This window comes from Salvelinus alpinus, chromosome 2 (genome assembly GCF_045679555.1).
Source record: "Salvelinus alpinus chromosome 2, SLU_Salpinus.1, whole genome shotgun sequence".
Classification (NCBI taxonomy): Eukaryota; Metazoa; Chordata; class Actinopteri; order Salmoniformes; family Salmonidae; genus Salvelinus; species Salvelinus alpinus.
The window spans coordinates 187,257-204,508 of NC_092087.1; the positions used below are offsets into that span (position 1 = coordinate 187,257).

A 17,252-nucleotide genomic window follows, 5' to 3' on the forward strand; every position below is an offset into this window, starting at 1 on the left:
ACATGGGGACAGGGGGACAGGGGGATATGGGGAGAGGGGGACAGGGGGACAGGGGGACAGGGGGACATGGGGAGAGGGGGACATGGGGACAGGGGGACAGGGGGACAGGGGGACAGGGGGATAGGGGGACAGGGGGATAGGGGGATAGGGGGATAGGGGGATAGGGGGATAGGGGGATAGGGGGATGTGGGGATGTGGGGATATGGCAGTGTGATGGGATATGGGGATAGGGGGATAGGGGGATAGGGGGATAGGGGGATAGGGGGACAGGGGGACAGGGGGACATGGGGACAGGGGGACAGGGGGACAGGGGGACATGGGGACAGGGGGACAAGGGGACAGGGGGATAGGGGGATAGGGGGATAGGGCAGTGTGATGGGATATGGGGATATGGGGATAGGGGGACAGGGGGATATGGGGACAGGGGGATAGGGGGATATGGGGGATATGGGGACAGGGGGACAGGGGGATAGGGGGACATGGGGACAGGGGGATAGGGGGATAGGGGGACAGGGGGACATGGGGACAGGGGGACAGGGGGATAGGGGGACAGGGGGATAGGGGGATAGGGGGATAGGGGGATATGGGGATAGGGGGATAGGGGGATATGGGGATAGGGGGATATGGGGATATGGGGATAGGGGGATAGGGCAGTGTGATGGGATAAGGGGATATGGGGACATGGGGACATGGGGACAGGGGGATAGGGGGATATGGGGGATATGGGGACAGGGGGACAGGGGGATAGGGGGACATGGGGACAGGGGGACAGGGGGATAGGGGGATAGGGGGACAGGGGGACAGGGGGATAGGGGGACAGGGGGATAGGGGGATAGGGGGATAGGGGGACAGGGGGACATGGGGACAGGGGGATAGGGGGACAGGGGGATAGGGGGATAGGGGGACAGGGGGACATGGGGAGAGGGGGATAGGGGGATAGGGGGACAGGGGGATAGGGGGATAGGGGGATAGGGGGACAGGGGGACAGGGGGACAGGGGGATAGGGGGATAGGGGGACATGGGGACAGGGGGACATGGGGATAGGGGGATAGGGGGACAGGGGGATAGGGGGATAGGGGGATAGGGGGATATGGGGACAGGGGGACAGGGGGACAGGGGGACAGGGGGATAGGGGGATAGGGCAGTGTGATGGGATATGGGGATATGGGGACAGGGGGATATGGGGATATGGGGATATGGGGACAGGGGGACAGGGGGATATGGGGATAGGGGGATAGGGGGATATGGGGATAGGGGGATAGGGGGACAGGGGGATATGGGGATAGGGGGATATGGGGATATGGGGACATGGGGACATGGGGACATGGGGACAGGGGGATAGGGGGATAGGGGGATAGGGGGATATGGGGATAGGGGGACAGGGGGACATGGGGATAGGGGGATAGGGGGATAGGGGGACAGGGGGACAGGGGGATAGGGGGATAGGGGGACAGGAGGATAGGGGGACAGGGGGACAGGGGGATATGGGGATAGGGGGATAGGGGGATAGGGCAGTGTGATGGGATATGGGGATATGGGGATAGGGGGATATGGGGATATGGGGATAGGGGGATATGGGGATAGGGGGATATGGCAGTGTGATGGGATAAGGGGATATGGGGATAGGGGGATATGGGGATAGGGGGATAGGGGGATATGGGGATATGGGGATAGGGCAGTGTGATGGGATAAGGGGATATGGGGATAGGGGGATATGGGGATATGGGGATAGGGGGATATGGGGATAGGGGGATAGGGGGATATGGGGATATGGGGATAGGGGGATAGGGGGATATGGGGATAGGGGGATAGGGGGATATGGGGATAGGGGGATATGGCAGTGTGATGGGATAAGGGGATATGGGGATAGGGGGATATGGGGATAGGGGGATATGGGGATATGGGGATAGGGGGATATGGGGATAGGGGGATAGGGGGATATGGGGATAGGGGGATATGGGGATAGGGGGATAGGGGGATAGGGGGATATGGGGATAGGGGGATATGGCAGTGTGATGGGATAAGGGGATATGGGGATATGGGGATAGGGGGATAGGGGGATAGGGGGATATGGGGATATGGGGATATGGGGATAGGGGGATATGGCAGTGTGATGGGATAAGGGGATATGGGGATAGGGGGATATGGGGATAGGGGGATAGGGGGATAGGGGGATATGGGGATATGGGGATAGAGGGATATGGGGATATGGGGATAGGGCAGTGTGATGGGATATGGGGATATGGGGATATGGGGATAGGGGGATAGGGGGATAGGGGGATATGGGGATAGGGGGATAGGGGGATATGGGGATAGGGGGATATGGGGATAGGGGGATATGGGGATAGGGGGATAGGGGGACAGGGGGATATGGGGATATGGGGATATGGGGACAGGGGGATAGGGGGATAGGGGGATATGGGGATAGGGGGATAGGGGGATAGGGGGACAGGGGGACAGGGGGATAGGGGGACAGGGGGACAGGGGGACAGGGGGACAGGGGGATAGGGGGACAGGGGGACATGGGGACAGGGGGATAGGGGGATAGGGGGACAGGGGGACAGGGGGACAGGGGGACAGGGGGATAGGGGGACAGGGGGACAGGGGGACATGGGGACAGGGGGACAGGGGGATATGGGGACAGGGGGACAGGGGGACATGGGGACCTTTGGACAGGGGGATAGGGGGATAGGGGGATATGGGGACAGGGGGACAGGGGGACAGGGGGATAGGGGGACATGGGGACATGGGGACAGGGGGATAGGGGGATATGGGGATATGGGGATATGGGGACAGGGGGACAGGGGGATAGGGGGACAGGGGGACAGGGGGATAGGGGGACATGGGGACAGGGGGACAGGGGGACAGGGGGATAGGGGGATATGGGGACAGGGGGACATGGGGACAGGGGGATAGGGGGACATGGGGACAGGGGGACAGGGGGATAGGGGGACATGGGGATAGGGGGATAGGGGGACAGGGGGACATGGGGACATGGGGATAGGGGGATAGGGGGACAGGGGGATAGGGGGACAGGGGGACAGGGGGATAGGGGGATAGGGGGATATGGGGAAAGGGGGACAGGGGGACATGGGGACCTTTGGACAGGGGGATAGGGGGATAGGGGGATATGGGGATATGGGGACAGGGGGACAGGGGGATAGGGGGACATGGGGACAGGGGGATAGGGGGATAGGGGGACAGGGGGATAGGGGGATAGGGGGACAGGGGGACAGGGGGACATGGGGACAGGGGGATAGGGGGATAGGGGGACAGGGGGATAGGGGGATAGGGGGAAAGGGGGACAGGGGGACATGGGGACCTTTGGACAGGGGGATAGGGGGATATGGGGATATGGGGACAGGGGGATAGGGGGACATGGGGACAGGGGGATAGGGGGATAGGGGGACAGGGGGATAGGGGGATAGGGGGACAGGGGGACAGGGGGACATGGGGACAGGGGGATAGGGGGATAGGGGGACAGGGGGATAGGGGGATAGGGGGATAGGGGGACATGGGGACAGGGGGACAGGGGGACAGGGGGACAGGGGGACAGGGGGACAGGGGGACAGGGGGATAGGGGGACAGGGGGACATGGGGACAGGGGGATAGGGGGACAGGGGGACAGGGGGATATGGGGATAATGGGGACAGGGGGATAGGGGGATATGGGGATAGGGGGACAGGGGGACAGGGGGATAGGGGGACAGGGGGACATGGGGACAGGGGGACATGGGGACAGGGGGACATGGGGACAGGGGGACAGGGGGACAGGGGGATATGGGGAGAGGGGGAGAGGGGGATAGGGGGATAGGGGGAGAGGGGGATAGGGGGATATGGGGAGAGGGGGAGAGGGGAGAGGGGGAGAGGGGGACATGGGGACAGGGGTATAGGGGTATAGGGGGATATGGGGACAGGGGGACAGGGGGACATGGGGACATGGGGACAGGGGGATAGGGGGATATGGGGATAGGGAGATAGGGCAGTGTGATGGGATATGGGTATATGGGGATAGGGGGATAGGGGGATAGGGGGATAGGGGGATAGGGGGATAGGGGGATAGGGGGCTAGGGGGATAGGGGGATATGGGGATAGGGGGATAGGGGGATAAGGGGATAGGGGGATATGGGGATATGGGGGATATGGGGATAGGGGGATAGGGGGACAGGGGGATAGGGGGACAGGGGGACAGGGGGATAGGGGGACATGGGGATAGGGGGATAGGGGGATAGGGGGATATGGGGATAGGGCAGTGTGCAGTGTGATGGCGATTGATCTATTGGGGCGGTAAGCAAATTGAAGTGGGTCTAGAGTGCCAGGTAGAGGTGATATGATCCTTGACTAGTCTCTCAAAGCACTTCATGATGACACAAGTGAGTGCTACAGGGCGATAGTCATTTAGTTCAGTTACCGTTGCTTTCTTGGGTACAGGAACAATGGTGGACATCTTGAAGCACATTGGGACAGTAGACTGGGATAGAGAGAGATGAAATATGTCCGTAAACATTCCAGCCAGCTGGTCTGCGCATGCTCTGAGGACGCGGCTAGGGAAGCCGTCTGGGCTGTTGGCCTTGCGAGGGTTAACACGCGTAAATGTCTCTCTCATGTCGTCCACGGAGAAGGTGAGCCCACAGTCCTTGGTAGCGGGCCGCATTGGTGGCACTGTGTTATCATCAAAGCGGTTGAAGAAGGTGTTTAGCTTGTCCGGAAGCAAGACGTCGGTGTTCACGACGTGGCTGGTTTTCCCTTTGTAGTTTATTGCAGAACAATCGTGATTGTCTGTAGACCCTGCCACATATGTCTTGTGTCTGAACCGTTGAATTTCAACCCTATTGAATGAAAACTCCAGTAGAAAATCTGTTGGCCGGCAAGTGGGAGGGTTTTCAGCAGTTGAATTACATTGATTTGTCCCGTTATGCACCTGCTTATGATCTGAATACCAGTGACTGAGAGGTGCGTAGGAAAGGCATAATCCCTAAGAGGATGAGTAGTCGATATACAAATATACAGTGGATATACATTGTGTGTTTGTCTCTCTGAGACTGTGTCTCTCTATGGTGAGCCTCTGTGGGTCTCTGTCCCTCTAGGGTGAGCCTCTGTGGGTCTCTGTGGGACTCTGTCCCTCTATGGTGAGCCTCTGTGGGTCTCTGTCCCTCTATGGTGAGCCTCTGTGTGTCTCTCTGGGACTCTGTCCCTCTATGGTGAGCCTCTGTGTATCTCTCTGGGACTCTGTCTCTCTATGGTGAGCCTCTGTGTGTCTCTCTGGGACTCTGTCCCTCTATGGTGAGCCTCTGTGTGTCTCTCTGGGACTCTGTCCCTCTATGGTGAGCCTCTGTGTGTCTCTCTGGGACTCTGTCCCTCTATGGTGAGCCTCTGTGTGTCTCTCTGGGACTCTGTCCCTCTATGGTGAGCCTCTGTGTGTCTCTCTGGGACTCTGTCCCTCTATGGTGAACCTCTCTCTGTGTGTGTGTGTGTGTGTGTGTGTGTATGTGTGTGTGTGTGTGTGTGTGTGTGTGTGTGTGTGTGTGTGTGTGTGTGTGTGTGTGTGTGTGTGTGTGTGTGTGTGTGTGTGTGTGTGTGTGTGTGTGTGTGTGTGTGTGTGTGTGTGTGTGTGTGTGTGTGTGTGTGTGTGTGAAGTGGCCTGCAGTGGCTTTTTTGGGTGTGTCCCATTCTGTATTGGCGTGGCTTCATACCTGGAGGAGTGACAGACAGCTGGACTGAAAGACAGAATGACACACTGACAGACAGGGCTGACTGACTGACTGACTGACTGGCTCTGACTGACTAGTCTCATGCTGCGATCTCTACTGGTCTGTAGGCCAGGCGGAGAAACAACAGGAAGCAAGTGTGTTAGCAATACCGTTCTACAGGAAGTGAGCGCATCCCAAAGGAGACGATCAGTGATGACCTCATGTCAAGTAGCACTTCCTCCCAGGCTCTGGCGGCTGCCAGCCGCTGAAACCCAAGATGGTGGCCAATCCTCTCCTGAACCCAGAGGAGTGACATGTCTGACATTTAGCACCTCTAGTCTGTTAGATGAGGACTTGATCTGGGTCAGGGATCTGGGTAGGATACAGGCTAACACAATTCTTTGGACCATAGAGATACAGAAATATTATTGTGTTCTATTTAATGATTTGACTTTGACAGCCTCCTTGCCACAGATTACGCCAAGTTATCTAAATGTCTTGTCCACTGAAGGAGATTGTCGAGAAAGGAGAGAATCCCTCTCACTGGTCATGTGGAAAGGTGTGAATGGATACATGACTGTTGGAGGCCAGATTTGTTGGAGGCCAGTTTGTCTGCACTTAAAATGTGCTACAGTGGGCTAGCCTAAACACTGCTGTTAGAGTGTATGTGGACAAGCCTAAACATTGCTGTTAGAGTGTGTGTGTGTGTGTGTGTGTGTGTGTGTGTGTGGGGGGGGGAGGGTTATGTAACAGACAAAGAGCTGAGGAGAGTTATGAGTTAGCTAATACCTCTCAGGTGGGAGGAAAATAGAAGGCTGGAACATTAAGGTTTTGCCCTGGCCTGCACCGCACACACAACACACACACACAGCAGACGTGTACTCTCTAATGTACTGTAATGTGTGTATGTGTCTGTCTGTTGTGTTGTGGACTTTGAGTCTGAGTTGGCTCATAGTCAACAAACATTGACAAACGAATTTACCTGTTGCTCTTTGCCCTGAGAGGAAGTGTTAGTAGAGTCATGGGCCCAGATAAACCAGACTGGTGTTATCCTGCAGCTAGGTCCCAGATAAACCAGACTGGTGTTATCCTGCAGCTAGGTCCCAGATAAACCAGACTGGTGTTATCCTGCAGCTAGGTCCCAGATTAACCAGACTGGTGTTATCCTGCAGCTAGGTCCCAGATAAACCAGACTGGTGTTATCCTGCAGCTAGGTCCCAGATAAACCAGACTGGTGTTATCCTGCAGCTAGGTCCCAGATAAACCAGACTGGTGTTATTCTGCAGCTAGGTCCCAGATAAACCAGACTGGTGTTATTCTGCAGCTAGGTCCCAGATAAACCAGACTGGTGTTATCCTGCAGCTAGGTCCCAGATTAACCAGACTGGTGTTATCCTGCAGCTAGGTCCCAGATAAACCAGACTGGTGTTATTCTGCAGCTAGGTCCCAGATAAACCAGACTGGTGTTATTCTGCAGCTAGGTCCCAGATAAACCAGACTGGTGTTATTCTGCAGCTAGGTCCCAGATAAACCAGACTGGTGTTATCCTGCAGCTAGGTCCCAGATTAACCAGACTGGTGTTATTCTGCAGCTAGGTCCCAGATAAACCAGACTGGTGTTATCCTGCAGCTAGGTCCCAGATAAACCAGACTGGTGTTATTCTGCAGCTAGGTCCCAGATAAACCAGACTGGTGTTATTCTGCAGCTAGGTCCCAGATAAACCAGACTGGTGTTATTCTGCAGCTAGGTCCCAGATAAACCAGACTGGTGTTATTCTGCAGCTAGGTCCCAGATAAACCAGACTGGTGTTATTCTGCAGCTAGGTCCCAGATAAACCAGACTGGTGTTATCCTGCAGCTAGGTCCCAGATAAACCAGACTGGTGTTATTCTGCAGCTAAGGTCCCAGATAAACCAGACTAGTGTTATTCTGCAGCTAGGTCCCAGATAAACCAGACTGGTGTTATCCTGCAGCTAGGTCCCAGATAAACCAGACTGGTGTTATCCTGCAGCTAGGTCCCAGATAAACCAGACTGGTGTTATTCTGCAGCTAGGTCCCAGATAAACCAGACTGGTGTTATTCTGCAGCTAGGTCCCAGATAAACCAGACTAGTGTTATTTTAACCAGGCAGGCAACCAGGTCATCATCACCAGACTAGTGTTATTCTAACCAGACAGGCAGCCAGGTCATCATCACCAGACTAGTGTTATTCTAACCAGGCAGGCAGCCAGGTCATCTTCACCAGACTAATGTTATTCTAACCAGGCAGGCAGCTCGTTCATCATCAACAGAATCACACACACGCTAGTCACTTCTATTGAATGTAGATGTAGAATTCAAGATTTTGTTGAGTTGTTGAGTTAAACTACTGATTCACATTTTAATATGAAAATGACAATAAAGAAAGAGACAGCTCTCCTGAAGTGGCTGTGTGACTGACAGCCACTGGTTGTATATCAGCATGTCTAGTACTAGATGGGGTATATCAGCATGTCTATAACTAGATGGGGTATATCAGCATGTCTATAACTAGATGGGGTATATCAGCATGTCTATAACTAGATGGGGTATATCAGCATGTCTATAACTAGATGGGGTATATCAGCATGTCTATAACTAGATGGGGTATATCAGCATGTCTATAACATGAACTAGATGGGGTATATCAGCATGTCTATAACTAGATGGGGTATATCAGCATGTCTATAACATGAACTAGATGGGGTATATCAGCATGTCTATAACTAGATGGGGTATATCAGCATGTCTATAACTAGATGGGGTATATCAGCATGTCTATAACATGAACTAGATGGGGTATATCAGCATGTCTATAACATGAACTAGATGGGGTATATCAGCATGTCTATAACATGAACTAGATGGGGTATATCAGCATGTCTATAACATGAACTAGATGGGGTATATCAGCATGTCTAGAACTAGATGGGGTGTATCAGCATGTCTAGAACTAGATGGGGTATATCAGCATGTCTAGAACTAGATGGGGTATATCAGCATGTCTAGAACTAGATGGGGTATATCAGCATGTCTATAACATGAACTAGATGGGGTGTATCAGCATGTCTAGAACTAGATGGGGTATATCAGCATGTCTATAACTAGATGGGGTATATCAGCATGTCTATAACTAGATGGGGTATATCAGCATGTCTATAACTAGATGGGGTGTATCAGCATGTCTATAACTAGATGGGGTGTATCAGCATGTCTATAACTAGATGGGGTATATCAGCATGTCTAGAACTAGATGGGGTATATCAGCATGTCTATAACTAGATGGGGTATATCAGCATGTCTATAACTAGATGGGGTGTATCAGCATGTCTAGAACTAGATGGGGTATATCAGCATGTCTAGAACTAGATGGGGTATATCAGCATGTCTAGAACTAGATGGGGTATATCAGCATGTCTATAACTAGATGGGGTATATCAGCATGTCTATAACTAGATGGGGTACATGGAAAGAGGCATAGGATATAGCTCACCTCCAGTTACCCTGTTACAGCACATAACCACGTTATCACCATACATTAACCCACATAAGAGCAGATTACACATGTTAAAGAAAATTATTATTCAATATTTATTTGTCGTATAAACATGTTTCCATTTCACTATACAATACATATGGTCAACGTCCTTTAACATCAGGAAGTATCAACTGCCCTGTTGACAGTTTTCTACACATCGTTTATAGATGGCATCGTGTTCTAAATGTATCCACACGTTAAACAGGTATTGAACGAGTATTGAACGGGTATGAAACAGGTATTGAACGGGTATTGAACGGGTATGAAACAGGTATTGAACGGGTATGAAGATGCATTGTCAAAACAATCCCTGAAAATTCCCTCAGTGAGGTAAAGATGATGATCGGTCACTTTCTCCCCTGTGTCCCAAACGGCACCCTATTCCCTATATTAGTGCCCTACTTTAGACCAGAGCCTGTCATATGTAGGGCACTACATAGGGAATAGGTTGCTATTTTGGACGCAAACTCAGTTACATTGTTCCTGTGTTCCGTGAAATATACAAACGGAGAAAAACTCAAGGTTTATCTTTCATCGTTACAAAGACACAAACACATGAAGCAGCTTGAAATCAAAGATTTTCTCTTCATAAAATACAAGTAAAAAAAGCTCTGTATTTAAATACATTTCAACCCTAAGTGTGTAACGTAATTGTGCGTCCCAAATCTTCCCCTATTCCCTATATATTACACTCCTTCTGACTGGAGCCTCATATTTCCTTATCGTTGTGACTGGGTTCAAACTCCTTACTATTAAAGTCCTTTCAAGGATATAAAATACCCCACCATCATCTAAAAAAGGAGAAACAACTTTGCATATCAGCTTAATATATTGAGAAAAGCCAACGTGACTAGACCGATAGCACAGAGCACACTATACAAAACCAAAAACCTTGAAGAAAGACATTTCAATGTAAAGGAGCAGTGATCTGTGACTGATCCAGAACAGGAACATGTTAAAAATATAGGTGCAGGTTGTCCCCCACTTCTAAAGTGTTTTGGTAAGCCTGGTCCCAGATCAGTTTGTGCCATCATTACCACTCCTCGCCACAGCCAAACATATGACAACACACTACAAGGGGTGGAATGTTAGCACAATCAGACTGGTGCCCAGGCTAGGTGATATACTAAGTATTAGCCTGGGTGCCAGTGTGTTTGTGCTCTCTTGCCAACTCGTTATGGAATTGCCATCCCACACAAATGGCTTGACAATGAGAGTTAGCAATTGGAGAGTAGGTGTAAAAGGTTTCACGGGGCTTGTTTAACAGTATAGCTTCCTTCCTCACACTGCTGGGAGTTAGGATAGGAAGCTCACTCTGTTACATCGGCAAGATAACACAGAGATGTGGGATCCAGGCTAGCAAAACTGCCCAATATCAGTATTTAGGGGCAACCTAACCCAACAAATAAGCAGCGCACTCAGAGCTATAGCTGTATTCTGTATTAATGTCCAGAATTCTATAGCTTTATTCTGTATTAATATCCAGCATTCTACAGCTGTATTCTGTATTGATGACTATAATTATATAGCTGTATTCTGTATTTATGACTATAATTCTATAGCTGTATTCTGTATTGATGACTGTAATTCTATAGCTGTATTCTGTATTGATGTTTAGAATTATATAGCTGTATTCTGTATTGATTTCTAGAATTCTATAGCTGTATTCTGTATTGATGACTGTAATTCTATAGCTGTATTCTGTATTGATGTTTAGAATTCTATAGCTGTATTCTGTTTTGATGTTTAGAATTCTATAGCTGTATTCTGTTTTGATGTCCAGAATTCTATAGCTGTATTCTGTTTTGATGTCCAGAATTCTATAGCTGTATTCTGTTTTGATGTCCAGAATTCTATAGCTGTATTCTGTTTTGATGACTGTAATTCTATAGCTGTATTCTGTATTGATGACTGTAATTCTATAGCTGTATTCTGTATTGATGTCCAGAATTGATCTCTGAAAACATAGAGCCATAAAGGAGAGGTCTTGAACAGATGAGCAATAGGACATGATAGATGTTGAAAACACTGCAAAAGTTATTTGTTGATATATTGCAAAGTAAGAAAAACCACCTCGTCTGAAGACCAGTTAAGAAACAATTCATTCGTCCCCGAAGGGCACCCCGTTCCACTATATAACCCACTATTTTGGACCACAATAGAGCACTAAAGTAGCGGTAGTGCACTTTATAGGGAACAGGGTGCTATTTCAGCCAATTAGTTGCTTGTCATTACCATGTCTGTTTTGATTTATATTGTTATTAAAGGGATACTTGGGGATTTTGGCAATGAGGCCCTTCATCTACTTCCCCAGAGTCAGATGAACTCATGGATAGCATTTTAATGTCTCTGTGTCCAGTGTGAAGGAAGTTAAGAGGTAGTTTCGTGAGCCAATGCTAACACGTGTTAGCACAATGACTGGAAGTCTATGGGTATCTGCTAGCATGCTACCTGTTCTTCTTCCTTTGGGCCAGTCACAAGTCTCTATGTTGAGCCTGATGTGGACCGTACACAATAATGCCATCATATTTGCAAAATGGCTGTTCTGTGTACTTGCATAGCAAAAATACGCAAATGTGCGCAGCTCCGGAGTTTGTAACTCGACGCAACTATGTGGGATCGCGATTTTGAGTAACTAATTGCGTTGTGTTTTTGTGTACGGTATGAATTAGGCTTTAGAAACCCTCCTGGTCATATACTGTATACTGCTGTATGTGATGAGCTAGAGCTTATAACCTCTTCCAACAGCTAGAGCTTATAACCTCTTCCAACAGCTAGAGCTTATAATCTCTTCCAACAGCTCGAGCTTAAAACCTCTTCCAACAACTAGAGCTTATAACCTCTTCCAACAGCTATAGCTTATAACCTCTTCCAACAGCTAGAGCTTATAACCTTTTACAAAAGCTATAGCTTATAACCTCTTCCAACAGATAGAGCTTATAACCTCTTCCAACAGCTAGAGCTTATAACATCTTCCAACAGCTAGAGCTTATAACCTCTTCCAACAACTAGAGCTTATAACCTCTTCCAACAGCTAGAGCTTATAACCTCTTCCAACAACTAGAGCTTATAACCTCTTCCAACAACTAGAGCTTATAACCTCTTCCAACAGCTAGAGCTTATAACCTCTTCCAACAACTAGAGCTTATAACCTCTTCCAACAACTAGAGCTTATAACCTCTTCCAACAGCTAGAACTTATAACCTCTTCCAACAGCTCGAGCTTAAAACCTCTTCCAACAACTAGAGCTTATAACCTCTTTCAACAGCTAGAGCTTATAACCTTTTACAAAAGCTATAGCTTATAACCTCTTCCAACAGCTAGAGCTTATAACCTCTTCCAACAGCTAGAGCTTATAACATCTTCCAACAGCTAGAGCTTATAACCTCTTCCAACAACTAGAGCTTATAACCTCTTCCAACAGCTAGAACTTATAACCTCTTCCAACAGCTAGAGCTTATAACCTCTTCCAACAGATAGAGCTTATAACCTTTTCCAACAGATAGAGCTTATAATCTCTTCCAACAGATAGAGCTTATAACCTCTTCCAACAGCTATAGCTTATAACCACTTATAATAGCTAATGCTAACAACCTTCCTCTCCTCTATATGACCCCTCACTCGAGTCGTACAACTGGTGTACAACACATTTGGTACAACGGTTGTGATACAACAGAAGATTGAAGTATTAGGAAAAAATATATATAAATTGTATCACAATCGTTGTGTCAAATGCGTTGGACATCAGTTGTGCGACCTAAAGGTCCGGGTTCAATCTGTATGGCTGAAGTCCGGCGTGGTTGAAATCTAAAAGGAAATGTTCCCGTGTTAGCAGAGACTCCATTCACGGTCACCGCTGCGTATGTCGGCCCAATGGGAGGTGACCTTTCATTTAGGTCACACAACCTTCAGCTGTACAGATTACAGACGTAATAGAGTCCTCGGTGTGAACGGGGTCTATACCTGACAGATAGACAGACATACAGGCAGACAGGCAGGCAGGCAGGCAGACAGACAGACAGACAGACAGACAGACAGACAGACAGACAGACAGACAGACAGGCAGGCAGACAGACAGACAGACAGGCAGGCAGGCAGGCAGGCAGACAGACAGACAGACAGACAGACAGACAGACAGACAGACAGACAGACAGACAGACAGACAGGCAGGCAGACAGACAGACAGACAGACAGACAGACAGACAGGCAGGCAGGACAGACAGACAGACAGACAGACAGACAGACAGACAGACAGCAGTATTGCTAGACGTCCGTCTTCCAACTGGTAAATAAACCAACAACCTCCCGACTAGGGTCGCAAAATCAGTCATTTTCTACAATTCCCAGGTTTTCCAGGAAACCTGGAAGAAGGATTCCTGGATGTTCTGCTTGTTCTCTCAATAAGGAAATCTCCAAACCGGGATTTTTGGAAAACCTGGAAATGTAGAAACATTTTCAAAGCTATTCACAACCAACCCTTTCCCTGCGTAGTCACCCACCACCCCACCGGTAGAGAGCACACAGTAGCATGCTCATGTAGAGAACTGAGCTAATCTTTTATTCCTAATAAAATCATTTAGAGGAATATAATATGTATAATATAACCATGGCTTGCAGGGGGATTGTTCCCACGATTAAAACTCTTTCAGAGGATGTTGGGATCTTAAACCAAAATAATGAATCTACATCCCAAATGGCACCCTATTCCCTATATAGTGCACTACTTTAGACCAGGACCCTATGGCACCCTATTCCCTATATAGTGCACTACTTTAGGCCAGAACCCTATGGCACCCTATTCCCTCCGTAGTGCACTACTTTAGACCAGAGCCCTATGGCACCCTATTCCCTCCGTAGTGCACTACTTTAGACCAGAGCCCTATGGACCCTACTCCCTCCGTAGTGCACTACTTTAGACCAGAGCCCTATGGAACCCTATTCCCTCCGTAGTGCACTACTTTAGACCAGAGCCCTATGGCACCCTATTCCCTCCGTAGTGCACTACTTTAGACCAGAGCCCTATGGAACCCTACTCGCTCCGTAGTGCACTACTTTAGACCAGAGCCCTATGGAACCCTATTCCCTCCGTAGTGCACTACTTTAGACCAGAGCCCTATGGCCCCCTATTCCCACCGTAGTGCACTACTTTAGACCAGAGCCCTATGGCACCCTAGTCCCTCCGTAGTGCACTACTTTAGACCAGAGCCCTATGGGACCCTATTCCCTCCGTAGTGCACTACTTTAGACCAGAGCCCCATGGAACCCTACTCCCTCCGTAGTGCACTACTTTAGACCAGAGCCCTATGGAACCCTATTCCCTCTGTAGTGCACTACTTTAGACCAGAGCCCTATGGCACCCTATTCCCTCCGTAGTGCACTACTTTAGACCAGAGCCCTATGGAACCCTATTCCCTCCGTAGTGCACTACTTTAGACCAGAGCCCTATGGAACCCTATTCCCTCCGTAGTGCACTACTTTAGACCAGAGCCCTATGGAACCCTATTCCCTCCGTAGTGCACTACTTTAGACCAGAGCCCTATGGAACCCTACTCCCTCCGTAGTGCACTACGTAGGGCTCTCCAACTCAACTCTGACAGACAGTTCCACTGCATTTCTTCATTGTTTCCCCTCTAATCAGGGAATGATTTAGTCCTGGGACACCAGGTGTGCAATTCGTTATCAGATAAAAAACTAGCAGGCTCCGGACCTCGTAGGGTCAGAGTTGAATGTCCCTGATGTAGGAAGTAGGGGGGACATTTGGGATGTATTCTATCTTTCATATACAATTAAGGATCAATAAGCTTTAAATTAAGTGCTTCACCCAGCTCAATCTCTGAATGTCCCTCTCTTCTTCTCTCATTCTCTGAATGTCCCTCTCTTCTTCTCTCAATCTCTGAATGTCCCTCTCTGAATCTCTCTCTCTCTCTCTCTCTCTCTCTCTCTCTATGTCTCTCTCTCTCTCTCTCTCTCTCTCTCTCTCTCTCTGTGTATCTCTCTCTCTCTCTCAATGTCTCTCTCTCTCAATGTCTCTCTCTCTCTCTCAATGTCTCTCTCTCTCTCAATGTCTCTCTCTCTCTCTCAATGTCTCTCTCTCTCTCAATGTCTCTCTCTCTCTCTCTCTCTCTCAATGTCTCTCTCGCTCTCTCAAGTGCCAAGAAACGATAGGCTTCACCACTGTGCAAACTGCATTAGGTCATCTTTACAAACATAGAAAAGAAATTACAAAAACAACCAGAATATTATCAAAAAGTTATTTTCTGTTGATCTGTTTTCTCTTTAGTTATACTATCTCCTTCAGCTGTCAGTGTGTTTTTGTACAGGTAAGAGTATAGTGGTAGACATACATGCATTTGTGTGTAAATATATTCAAATATACAAATGCATACATACATACATACATTCATACTGATAATACGTTCTTGTAATTACCTTGCTATTAGCATCACTTGAACAGACTTGTGTTTTGTTTTAATAATAACTTAAGTTTGTTCAAAAAAATTGACCAACATTCAATACAGGGAGACCAGCTCCATACGGGTGAATCCAGGACCCTCCAACACATTGGCACCACCATCATCATCATCATCATCATCATCAAAACGTTGTTGATGATGCGCTTGTCCAAGAGGACGACAATGAATCAATCAATGACTGCAGGCAGATCCATCTATCTGTGTTACCCATCTTTGTATGATTCTCTGTACGGTTCTGTTCTGTATGAATCAGTCTACATCTAGGACTTCCTTCCTTAGACATAAAATAACAGGCTGGTCAAAAAGATGACAAGATAAGGCGCTTCCCAGACCGCTGTGGAGATGAACCAGCAGAACAGACTTCCTCCTCTTCCTCTCTGAGAATGATTCAACAAGCCAGACAGACTTCCTCCTCTTCCTCTCTGAGAATGATTCAACAAGCCAGACAGACTTCCTCCTCTTCCTCTCTGAGAATGATTCAACAAGCCAGACAGACTTCTTCCTCTCTGAGAGACCAATGATTAAACAAGCCAGACAGACTTCCTCCTCTTCCTCTCTGAGAGACCAATGATTCAACAAGCCAAACAGACTTCCTCCTCTTCCTCTCTGAGAGACAAATGATTAAACAAGCCAGACAGACTTCCTCCTCTTCCTCTCTGAGAATGATTCAACAAGCCAAAAACACTTCCATTTGGCGTCTGTTCTGCCCCTGTCCTCTTCCCATGTCCATCCACCATCCCAGACTATCCGCTGTCAAAGCCAGCCAGCCTCTGACGATCAGAAGATAAACATTCACATCCAAGTTGGCCGCTCAAGTCTCGCCCCTCCCCCGCTTTCATGTAGATTCCAGCGTGTCGAGCTGGAACACGTTATGATTGGTTGGCGTGGTGAAGAACAGCTGGTCATTGGTGGAGGTGTGGTTGTCACATGGGCTACTGAGCCCCAACGTTCTCTCAAAGTCCAGAAGCTGACCCATGAAGTTGAAGTTGGGCGAGATGTTGGACTTCTTGCGTTTGACGAAGTCGTAGGCGTCGTTGAGCGACAGGTTGAGCTTCTGCATCAGGTAGGCCACGGTTACCGTTACCGAGCGACTGATCCCTGCCAGGCAGTGCACCAGGACACCACACTTTTTGGAACGAGCTTCATCTGGAAGAGAGAAGGTAGAGATCAGTTTGAGGTGTTTTTTTAATGCCACACAAATGAGTTTTACTTACTTTATTGAACTTGTGTGAAGCCGTTGAGTGTTCAGAAATATTTAAAGGGAACAGCTCCACCAACTCCACCTCTCTGGAGTTTATAATGAGGGAACAGCTCCACCAACTCCACCTCTCTGGAGTTTATAATGAGGGAACAGCTCCACCAACTCCACCTCTCTGGAGTTTATAATGAGGGAACAGCTACACCGACTCCACCTCTCTGGAGTTTATAATGAGGGAACAGCTACACCAACTCCACCTCTCTGGAGTTTATAATGAGGGAACAGCTACACCAACTCCACCTCTCTGGAGTTTATAATGAGGGAACAGCTACACCAAC

The 17,252-nt window shown here is 48.8% G+C and overlaps 1 protein-coding gene across 2 annotated transcripts in view; it reads right to left on the reverse strand.

The window, feature by feature from the left end:
• Window positions 1-9,272: 9,272 nt before the first annotated feature.
• LOC139552573 (dual specificity protein phosphatase 7-like) overlaps window positions 9,273-17,252 on the reverse strand; it is a 30,693-nt gene continuing 22,713 nt past the window's right edge. The window contains exons 3-4 of one of the 2 annotated variants that reach the window (XR_011670449.1): window positions 16,213-16,862; window positions 9,273-16,128 (exon numbers count right to left, since the gene is read on the reverse strand). Coding sequence is in view for 1 of the 2 variants with exons in the window: in XM_071364434.1 (XP_071220535.1) it covers window positions 16,552-16,862 (311 nt within the window). In the remaining variant the exon portion in view is untranslated. Of the gene's footprint in view, window positions 16,863-17,252 lie in introns of both variants that reach the window. The other variant, XM_071364434.1, reaches the window with a different exon arrangement.